This window comes from Orbicella franksi, chromosome 4 (assembly GCF_964199315.1).
Source record: "Orbicella franksi chromosome 4, jaOrbFran1.1, whole genome shotgun sequence".
Lineage (NCBI taxonomy): Eukaryota > Metazoa > Cnidaria > Anthozoa > Scleractinia > Merulinidae > Orbicella > Orbicella franksi.
The window spans coordinates 30,420,037-30,431,350 of record NC_138148.1 but is presented as its reverse complement, the minus strand read 5'-3'; the positions used below and the strand labels follow the sequence as shown (position 1 = coordinate 30,431,350).

At 39.5% G+C, this 11,314-nt stretch overlaps 2 protein-coding genes across 2 annotated transcripts in view; one reads left to right on the top strand and one right to left on the bottom strand.

Annotated features, from left to right (window-relative positions):
* Window positions 1–11,314, bottom strand: part of LOC145483873 (RNA polymerase II-associated protein 1-like) — a 48,862-nt gene that overhangs the window by 33,323 nt on the left and 4,225 nt on the right. The window contains exons 7-16 of the mRNA XM_081462430.1: window positions 10,811–11,154; window positions 10,304–10,507; window positions 9,289–9,456; window positions 8,123–8,278; window positions 7,531–7,833; window positions 6,916–7,073; window positions 5,806–6,112; window positions 5,379–5,450; window positions 5,095–5,204; window positions 4,392–4,599 (exon numbers count right to left, since the gene is read on the bottom strand). Of these exons, the coding sequence (XP_081318556.1) occupies window positions 4,392–4,599; window positions 5,095–5,204; window positions 5,379–5,450; window positions 5,806–6,112; window positions 6,916–7,073; window positions 7,531–7,833; window positions 8,123–8,278; window positions 9,289–9,456; window positions 10,304–10,507; window positions 10,811–11,154 (2,030 nt within the window). The remainder of the gene's footprint in view (window positions 1–4,391; window positions 4,600–5,094; window positions 5,205–5,378; window positions 5,451–5,805; window positions 6,113–6,915; window positions 7,074–7,530; window positions 7,834–8,122; window positions 8,279–9,288; window positions 9,457–10,303; window positions 10,508–10,810; window positions 11,155–11,314) is intronic.
* LOC145483885 (uncharacterized) lies at window positions 56–4,345 on the top strand. The gene is made up of 4 exons (XM_081462445.1): window positions 56–296; window positions 1,472–1,514; window positions 2,315–2,604; window positions 3,338–4,345. Exons 2-4 carry the CDS (start codon window positions 1,512–1,514, stop codon window positions 3,498–3,500), a joined length of 456 nt encoding a protein of 151 aa, XP_081318571.1. The 5' UTR covers window positions 56–296; window positions 1,472–1,511; the 3' UTR covers window positions 3,501–4,345.

Below are 11,314 nucleotides of genomic sequence, written 5' to 3'. Positions count from 1 at the left end.
AGCCGGCTGTCGCTGTGTTTTATAACTGTTTGAAAACAATTACTATGCCTCCTTGAATAAAAGTTACCTGTCAAAATTCTTTTAATAGTATTTCCATAAGATATTAGCAAACTAGAGGTTCTGTGTTTGTCATGGTTTCCTTTTTTGGATTTTAGTTTAGTTATAGTTGCTGCAGTGGTAGAGCAGAATGTGCTGAGTCATGTGCGTTATTGCCTATAAATGAAACTAAATTCCCAACTATTTCATTTTCACATTGACTGCCTGGAGCCACTAGCAAAGCAAGAAATTTCCACAAGGTATACTTATGTTTGTTGTTTGGATATAATTTTGGGGGCAAATTTTGCGTGCATTTGCTTTCCTAAGAATTTTGTAGTGGCACAGTTTATATGATAAATCATGGCAAGCCCTTGATTGCAAGTGCAGACTTAAGTTAACTTGTTCACATACATTCATCACGGGCATGGTTTTCCAAAACGTTCGCTCTTTCTTGCTATATATTTGGCTGGCAATCAGTCCAGTATCTTAACTCAAGTACCACTGATGCAGTTTTCGTGGCGTACGCACCAGGAGAAAGTTGATGTAGTGCCAAAGGCTTGAGTCGCCACGGACGTTAGGGAGTATGCCCAACATTTTCAAAGCAACAGTTTCGTAACTGAATCAAAGCATGGAAAAAGACATTGAGTATTTAGTTAGGCGAACTTTTGTTGTTTGGATGTCAACCTTTAAGATAGCTGATACATTTGTTTCGGTTTGCCTGGAACGGGAAAATTTTGACAATCGTATTTGCGAAGACCGCAAATTGTCTGTTCCTCTAGGATTTTTTCACGGGCTTTAAGCCTTGTTTTCAGGTACATCTGCTAAATCAGTCTTCTCCGTTCATTGCATTTGACGTTTTGGAACACTGTGTTAACTGGTGTGCAATGAAATTTGTTTGCTCTGATTGCGTTCGACAAAAAGGCGAACGCAGTCTTAAAGCCAACTGGAGTGAGATTTTAAAGGACAACCGGTGGATCTTGGACGCAAAATCGACCTCCCCGCAGCAGGGGTGAAAACACAAATGACATCGTCACAAACCATGTGTCTATGAGACTGTGTTTTGTTTCTCAATCATTCGCTTGTTTATAGCTCTGATTCTGCACCGTGCAATTCAACATAAACGTGACCTGTTTTGCCGGGATACCGGAGATGGCTTGCTTTTGTTACATAACTAGGAAAACTATTTATTCCGTTCACAAACACGACTTTGAATCGCTTTGGCATTGGAATTTTCACTGTAAGAATAGCTATGTTTTATTGCCTGTATTTAGATTTGTTGGTGAGTTTAAGTCGCAACAGACATTTCAGTCTGTTTCCAGCCAACGTCAAAATATTTTGGAATCGATGGAAAGGTACTCGGAAGTCAAGATGATTAAGATCTTTCACTGAGTTTATTATTTGATTAACGTGTAATCTGTTATACCCTTTTTTGCAGGTATTGAAATATTTGAAAATTCGATCCATCTACTGCAACCATGGTTAGTACACGATTTTGGATTTAATGGCAATATTTGTAGATTATTTTAACAGGCGCAACATGCAAGAGAGCTGTTGAAACACACGGTATTTTCATTAGTAGTAACGAATGTGTTCGACTTAGGATCAAGCCAGGTAGAACCAGTCCTCTGAGAACCAGGAGACCACCTGAAGTCACAATCCAAAAACTGAAAGTTTACAATAGCAGCGTAACTGCCCCTGGGCAGTTAGACTTCAGTTCCAAAACCATTTAGAATCAGTCTTTTATTGGGCAAAAAAGTTGAAGCATTTTTCTGTGTGTGCACACTGACTACATACAGTAACCCATTTTAGCTTGTGGGCAAATTATCATAATTCGAAAATTTCTCTTGGAAACTTGACCTTTTGTACTGGCTAAACTGAAACTGTTGAAAACCACATGCTGATTTTGCTGTGTCCTTGAAAGAAGTCAAGACGTTAGACAAGTAAAGAATTGGTTGTGAGGGTTTAACATAGTGGACACAGTCCGGTCAGAATAAAATGCAGGGAACATTTTTTTTTTAGGTCAAACAAAACTGCAGCCTTCGAACACAGACAAATTTCTGGTTATTGTTTCACGCCACAGCGAAAATCCGCCTGTGTTCGCACACTTACAAAACTGGGAAATTCTGACTGTCTAAACCAAAGTCGGCGATGCAAGTTTTGGTGATCAGATTTGCTAATTTCTGTTTCTCATGGGTAGCAACACTGTGTTTGGTAAATGGTCTGATCATAGCACAATTTTATATCATTCCAGTGATCAACCTTTTTCTCTCTATTCCAGTCCTCTGGTATTAAATTGGATGCTGAATGCAAAGACATGTTCGCTAAAATTAAAGACAAAAAACAGCATGGATATGCGATCATGATGATCAATCAAGAAAAAACAGCAATTGTCCTGGAACAGAAAGGTTTGAAGCTCGAAGACAGAGAACTAAGTACAACTCAAAGAAGTTTCGATGAGATGAGGGAAACAGTTCTGAAATCCCAAGAACCCCGTTACATCCTGGCGGACGTCACATATGAAAGGGGTTCAGGTGCTGGTAAAAAAGACGTTGTCGTGTACATATATTGGTAAGTAAGAAAACTTGCTAGAATTGAACAATTTACATTTGTCCCACAGAATATGAAGACAGCAATGCAATTACAGATACCACAGTTGCAATAACTAGAAAAACATATCATAGCAGTGAAGGCATGGTGACCTCATGGTTAGTGCACTCGCCTCCAGTTCGAGCGGTCCTGGTTCGAGCCCTGGCCTACACTGCTGACAATCTATTTTTCTCTCAAAATGACGCCACCTAGCTAAGAGCCTGGGCATGACATTAAACTCGGAGACTCAAAGAGTAGTGCAGACAGGAATAAACATTACTGCACATGCCGTAACTTGTCTCCACTTGTACTAGATGTAGTGTCAGACTTATTTGGTAACTATCTTTAAATAAATTTTAATTTGAAATCATAGTTGAGGAAACGTGGTATCGTTGAGAGAGACGTTCTCTTTAAACTAAATTAGCACAAAAAGATACATGTAGCAAGAGTGCTTTCCACATGTTGTCATACATCAACAAATTTGAACCTGGTTACATGGCCTGGTGCATCTGAATGGTGCACAGAAGGTCATAGATTTGAGCACTGTTAAGAGATCTAGTAATTTGTTATTTCAAGTAGCTTGTTTCACTGACTGACCAAAAACTTTTTCATACAACTGTATTCTGGCAGGCTCAGCATGTTTCATCGTTTTCTTCCACTTAGAGTGTGGCTGCAAATTTTGTTTACTGACTTGAATGGCTTTCAATATTTGCAGGTGTTCAGATTGCGTGTCAGTGAAGCAAAAGATGGTCTATGCCTCTACAAATGAGAACCTGAAGAAATCATTTACTGGGATTAAATGCGTGGAATGTCACGATGATGATGAATTCACCTATGATTGTATAGTAGCGAAGTTGAAACAACAGGACAGAGCTTGAGAAACTTGTTGTTTGCTTGTCATATACTCACTTTCGCGATTAATTTGTGATGAGAAAACTCCCGAGCTGTTGATGCTTACCAGGAAAGTGTAATTTTAAATAAAACAACATCACGCCATGTGCAACAGTTTTAATGTAGTTTTAACAGTTAGATGTACGGGTCTTGATAGAAAAGCAATAAAACCTTCAATTTCATTAATTACGTGTGATGAAGATTGACTTAATTAATAAAAACTCTTGTCCTGATACTAGTTGTTGAGGCTCAAGGTTGAACTCACCTCGTAGAAGTCGAGAGGGCCTAGTCTGATTGTTTTAGTAGAATTGTAACGCATATTTCTCTCAAATTACGATTTCCAAGTATTTCTCTACTGGGTAATAAACTCCCCATGCTTCGCACCAACTGATATGTCATTTGAAACTTACAGATGTGTAGACACGCTCATCAGTTTACTCAACAGCATAACGCGCTAAATTTTGATCACCTCTTACATGTAAAAGGTCAACCTCTACAGAGGTTTGACTGTAGAGAACTGTTTCAAGCTGTAGGTGTGATTTGTGCCTGTACAGGTTGTAATCAGACGACATTTCCGGCGACCAGGAGCGCCACATGAATTAAATTATGAATTTTCGTCACAGACATGGTTTGCGAGTCACGCGTCCACCCGTGTCTTCTCGGGGAGGAATGCAGACCGTACATGAGAGAGCGGCAGAAATTGAGCGTAGTACAGGGGCATCCTCTTAGGTGTTATGCCATTCATTGCATTCTGAAAGACTTGGGGACACAAAAAATTATTGTATACAGATACAGGAAAGTGAGGACGTGGGCCCAACTCTCCCCCCCCCCCCCGCCCACGCCCCGCCCTAGATATCCAACAGTCGTAGGAAACATACCTTTGCAGCAATTCCTTTGTGTAACGTTGTGACTTGAAACAGAAGCTGCATTAACGATGATGTAAATCCTAGCAGTTCAGTAATGATGGACTCCACAGGATGCGTTCCGGCCTTCTCGATTAGTTCTAATGAGCCGAAGTCTGGAAGACTGGGGATAAACTTCCTAGAAAGTTTTGATTCTCTGTTCTTGTTAAAAGCAGAATTAGACCTAAAACAGAGGGATTGTACAAAATTACCTACCACGTTGTAGTCATAATCATTACTGACTTTGAAGAAGCAATGGCACTAACACCTTTTTCGAATGGGCTCAAATGAGGGAGCTGCAAGATGAACCGAATCTTGTGCTGTGATTGGCTACCCAAGCAGGCAAGATGGTGCTATCTTGCCTGCTTGGGACTCTCCGCCGTGTCCTGCAAGAAAAATTTCAACGAAGGCCATATAATAAATCCTTTAGTGACCAAGATTGTCCTGTGAAGATGGCCGGATATTGGCCTCATTCTTTTTGTGTGTGCACAGACCCAGACAGAGTCTAGGTCCATGAACACACACACAAAAAAAGAACTTGGCCAATATCCAGCCATATTGACCTCAGTCTTGGTCAATAACCCATATATCTTTTTCACCAAGTTCTCAAGAGCCTGAGAGGCAGTCCTCTTCAGAGTTAACTGACTTCCAAAATGGTTTTTGCCCATATTGTCATTACCTGATTTGCGTGAAACACCAATCCAGGAATTGAGACTCAACCAAGGGAAGAAGAACTGTGTTTGTAAGTTGTTCTAACTGCTGGAGAGTATCAACAGGAGAGTAGGATATCTGTCATCAAGGAAAAATAATAATAATCATTATAATATACAAAAACTGAAATTGATCTCGTATGGCCGAGCTCGTGATTTTATTCATTTATAAATAGCATTTTCAGTTACTGATCTTATCTAAAATTGAATGGATAATAACCAATCTGATTTAGTGAATAACAAAATTACCAACCTGGTTGCACGATTTTGAATAGTAAGCAGTCAAAGCAGCCACGGCCCCAGAGAGAAGACCAAGGTTTTCAGCCTAACCAAAAGGAAATAAAACATTCATGCATGGAAATAACATTTATTTTTTAAATTGATATTTGTCTAGGAGTATCTAATAGACAAATATCACCCTGATTAAAAGGAAATAAAACATTAATGGATGGAAACTTGAACTTTTTAATTTTCTTTTCTTCTCTTTTCTTTCTTTCTTTTTCTTTTTTTTTTTTTGTTATTTTTATTTTTATTGAAAGATCCACGTGCTTTACAATACTAACGTTACCTACAATGCTAACGTTATTTACATTACTAACATTACTTACAATAGTGATTTTCTTTTCTTATATAGACTGAGTTAAGAGTAAATGAAGAGTAAACTTAATTGTTTGACAAACCTGAACGGTTGGACTTGGATCACAATTCAGAATCTCCTTAACCCACTTGGTCAAGCATCCACCAATGAGAGGCAGAAATCCTGTCACATGACTCCAGTTGAGAGCCAAAGGTGGCAATGAATCCTTCCCATGATGCTGTTCAGGAGCTGTTTGGTCAGCAGTTGCTCCAGCTGCATGCATGATAGTTTCTATAACACCAAACATCGCAGCTGCACAGGAAAACTCTGGTTTGTATTCAGGTGTTGCCATCAAAATGGACAGACATTGGATTGATTGCAAGTGTTCGATAAGAGTTGAGTACATCTCTCTGGAAAACAAAGGAAAAGTGTGAAGAAGAGCTCCGCGAAAAAACCTGTCAGCTGACAGATTACCAACAGGCTGCTGACGGGCTACTGATAGGTTACCAACAGTTTTTTAACAGAGAAAAAGATGGCCCACATCCCACAAACAGTTGGCAAACAGTCAGCCGACAGGTTTGTTTGGGAAGCTGTTCTCCATAACCACCAATTTCTCAATCTGTTTTTTCTCTTAACAGGTTATGACAATGAAGAATCTGATCCTCTCAGGATTCCCCCCTTCCTAAAATAGAAGACACATAATTTCAAGAAGTGACCAGTCAAGGGAATGTTACTCTGTCTGAGGGCTAGCTAGTCGTGACATATTCCCCTGAATACTCTAAGCACCCAGCCTCAATCTAGTGATGTTGGTCTAAAGAACTTGTAAGCAGCCAATGTTTAGAGAATGACTGAGACTTCTTAGTTCATTAGTGTGTGGGAGACACCGCTACCTACTGGTTAGACAAGTGTTCTGGGCTACAGATCAAGTGGGCCACACCTTAAAGGACCAATGTTACATCAACAAAAATTGTGAGAGTCAATTATTAACTCTCACAAGGCTGACCTCTCCTCACCCAAGAGCAAAACTGGGTGCCAACAAACAGTTCAGGCAACCTCACAAACACTACATGTACCAATTCCATCCAATGGTAGTAGCAGTGCTCTGAGATACTTCATGCTACAGAAACCAGAGTAAGCACAACAGTATGGGAATGTTTGGCCCAAGTGATCACTACAATGAGGACTAAATGTACACTCTGAGCATGACACTCACCTGACTGCATCACAGCCTAGTCCATACAGAATACACACTCTCCATGTTCTTAAACTTTCAGTGTAAATTGTATAAGCTTCTTGTAATTCCACTTGCATGCTCCTGGGACTGAGAGCTGTATAACGCATCAGTCGGTCCATTAAATTGTACTTTGAAATCTGCAAAAATGGTAGATAATTAGACTTGATAGACTTAATAAGACTTAATAATGAACTCATGGTTAGCATGTACACCGTTGTAGTTAGCATGTGCAATGTCCATGTTGAAGTGCTGACAAAGGTCATTGCACTGTGTTGTTCAGCAGCACTTTACTCTCACAATGCCTCAACTGGCCCAGGTGTTTAAATGGGTGGCCACAAAGTTAATACTGGGAGATAATTTTGCAATGGACTGGCATCCCATCCAATGGGGAGTAGAAATACTCCTAGTCAATTAACACAATACTGTAGGAATAGGCCTGGGTTTAGTGCAACATTGATTTTACCTTAAAAGTTAATTGTTCTAAGCATCAGCTCTTTGCCTTAGCAGATGAAGGAAAAGATTAGAGGTTGCTTTAGCGGTTATATGGGAGAAAGGATTCTGTTCTGCATGACAAACATATTTGGCCCAACTCACCAAAGTTGCAGCCATATGCCTTCCTGCACAACAAACCGCCCTTATCAGTCTCATAGCAGCGGCAACAGGCTGACCATGAACTACTCCACTCTTTAGCTCAGATGCTTTCCAAGACAGAGGAAGAAAGTTAGCAAAGATGGCCTCCATTAGTCTAGGACATCTGAGCACTTCATTAGCAGACTGAGTTGAATGCTGTGTGATTCTTGTCAGAATGTCCAGGATATCGTGAACAGCAGGTGTTCCAGGGCAGCAGACTTCAAGGATGTATCTTAATCTTGGTAAAATGCTCATCTGGACAAGACCCTGTTGATATTGAAAAGTAACACAGTAGCATTAATCAAGTTCAAGGGTCATCCCATTAGGGCCCCACTGACCTGTGGCCCAAGCAAAAAGTGCAAGAGCCAAAAACTGACAGGAAAAAAAAACAAGAACATGCTGCTCACAGTATAGGCTGACAAATCTTAACAAGGTTAATAACAAAGGTTGTTTATTATACAATCATGTATTACGCTGGAGAAGCTGTACATGCAATGCAGAATTTACCAGGAAGAAAATTTTCAAAATTGTTATTATTAAATCTCTTTTTCCATACTTTGACAGTGTCTTGTTTTAACTGTTGAGCATCTGTCAAACTTCTCTCTTCTTCATCATCTTCACTAGACTGTTTTTTGTCTTTTGTCTCCATAACAGGGTAAAGAGCAGGGAGTTCTTGCCCTCGTGGAAAGTTGAACACCTTATTAGCTAATTCCTAAAGAAGTAAAAAAAAGCAACTCAAATTTAGAGAATAATTTATGTACAAATATGTTGCACAGCAGATTTTGATTGGCCAATGAGTGCAGAACATGCAATAACTGATGACTTTCCACTTCAGAAGTAAGTAGATTATTACTTAAGAGGACATATTTCACTGCAAAACTAAAAACAAATACTTAGCCCTTATTAACCGAGCAGGAGGTCTGTATGAGAGAATCTTGATGGCGGTCATGAGTACAGACCGAATGCAGTGAGGTCTGTACACACAACCAAGGTCAAGATTCTCCCATACAGACTGACTAAGCTCAGTTAATAAGATGTTTATTATATGGCAAACAAGAAAAATTTAATTTGTTGACTGTAACTGGGGTTGTACTAGCTGACAAGCCAAAGCTTGCTTGTCCTCTATACTTTTTTTTCTCATCAGGCTCAGTTTGGCACTTCCACAAATAAATATTGTTAGAAGAAAATAGTCAATATTTTTACATTTTAGTTTGAAACTTTTTCACCGCAAAATGTAACTGGTCTAGATGCCGGTCTGGATGGGAAAATCTAGACCGCTTTCAATATCGATTTCAGCCAATCAAATTCGTGAATTCGGTAGTTCCCAGTCCTTGGGAGACACAGCCGTATAATAACACAGAATATTCTTAATATATAAATATAAGTTAGTTACTGTTATGCAATTCTTTTGAGTGGTGTACCGTGGAATATCCCACAAGTCACTTGTATTTTCTTAGTATACATACAAACCTTTAGGCGAGTGTGTGTACCAAGAAAATACAAGTGACAAGTGGAATATTCCATGGTATACCACAAAAGAGCATTGCATAACTATTTTACATCATGCCACAGAAAAGACAGTGACCAACACGATCAATGTGACACTCAGAGTATGATGGGAAGGTTGGATGTAAATATACTGTTGAATACACAATGGCTTTCCTGTATTCCAATTGGCTGTATCTTCTATGGCATGGTATAAATGTAGTTACTATCACATACCTTGTCACTTGGGACAATTAAGATGGCAGCAAATCCTTGAATGGCTGCTGCTATGACTCCATCGGAAGTGTCATCTAATGACCATCTGAGAAGAAACAGCACTCCTGCGTCAAGAAGCACTGACAACACATCTCCTTGGAGGAGACCTTGAAATGCACCCATCTGATCCTAAACAAAACAAGTATTTTTAATTAATATCAAATTGTGAACATAATGTGTAGTTCCAGAAAATATCCATACCTCCCCGACAGAAGGGATTTTTTCTAACACCTCCCCACCCCTCTGGAAATCCCAGTTAAGCTTCATACATTTCTTTAAATTTTTCGGTCTCATAGAACCTCCCACCCCCCAGGAAATTCCAATCCATTCTGTGGGGGGAGTATGGATATTTTCTGGAACTGCACAACACAATCAAAATTAACAGAGATGTCTTGAAAAACATGCAGTAAGTTATTATAATTGGCAAAAAAATACTAAGTCATTGATATTAGAGACTTTGCTGTGTGTTACCCTAACTTACATGTACATTGTACATTGCCTGGCTTCACCAGCTGAGTGCATCAGTGGGTGCCAGATCAAAGTTAGTTGATTTGACTAAGTATGGAGGGGTGGGGGGGATAAGCCATGTAGGGAGAGTAGCAATTCTCAATTCACAACATGACATGGAAACACAAGTCATGCAAAGATCAGTCCAATATTAAACCACTAGGCTTACAAAATATTTTTTCACCAGAAGATGTTTACCCAAATTTACAGTGACTTTTCCAATTATTTTGGCCCATTTCTCACTGAAAACTACAGACTGTCTTTATGTGACCTTTTCATAATTATACTGAGATCCCTGCCTTCTACTACCCTGTAAGCAGTTGGTTTCTCCTAAGCTGACGTTATGCTATAAACAAGAGAGAAGAGTTTCTCTCTTATTTGCAGCATAACATTGGGGTTAGAGAAACCAACTTGCTTGCAGGGTGCCCCCTACACCACTACAGTTTATACTAAAGAATCAGCACAATACCTGTCTTATGATCCTAGCCAATACTTGCAAAGCAAACACTCTTTGCTGCAGAAAACTACTTCTCGCTAAAATGAACAACTCCTCTAGTGTGTAACCGGGAGAGCTCGGGTCATCGCCATGGTGATGTAAACCCAAGTACTCAGGAATATTGTCAGTTTTGGAGAGTAAACAGCCATTGAAGTCAAAGCGTGCTTGAGTACCTTGCTGTTGAATTAAGTACAAAAAATAATTATAGCTTATTCACTCTTCTCTCCAGATTGGATGCAACAAAAACATGGTTGCAAGACTAGATTTTGGGTTTTTTCAGTGGAAAGTTGTGTGCGTGAAAACTTCAACTTGTCAGAGTGTTTATTTTTTTATCCCTAGAAGCCAAGAGGAATTGACCTGCAAGATACAAAATAACCAGACATACTTACAACCAATACCTAAAATCACTTACTATTGGGAGAGCGTCATTTTTCAAAGGCGAGAGCATGGAGCTTAATACTGTCAGAATTGTTATCACACCTTACTTTCCACAGCACTGGGTGTAGGACAATCCTTCATCCATCGCAGCTTTTCGGATTCCACATTACCCATATGAAGCCATTTGCTAGAGACTTTGACATCCCCAATCTTTATTCCACCATCTGTGTGCTCTACAAGAGGCATTTCTTGTTCATTTGTATGTGTTATCATTTCCACATCATCACTAAAGTGAACATGTTTTTCATCCTGGCTTGACTTTCCTTCCTCACGAGGGTTCTTAATGTCACAGGAGTCGACTTTTTGTTCTTTCCCTGAAGGTGCTTCTGTCATCTTTTCCTTGCTTGTCTGGTGCCACGATGTTAAAAAAGCAACAAGACTTGGATCTGAAGGTGGGTTTCCACGTAAAATGATTAAATATAAGGCCTTCAACAAATTGAATGCAACCTAACCTGTAATTTGTTGTATTAATATGAAAGCCAATTTCTGATCTGTCAGTCCCGGCCACACTTAAGATGTGTTTAAGGTACAAGGTACATACAAACT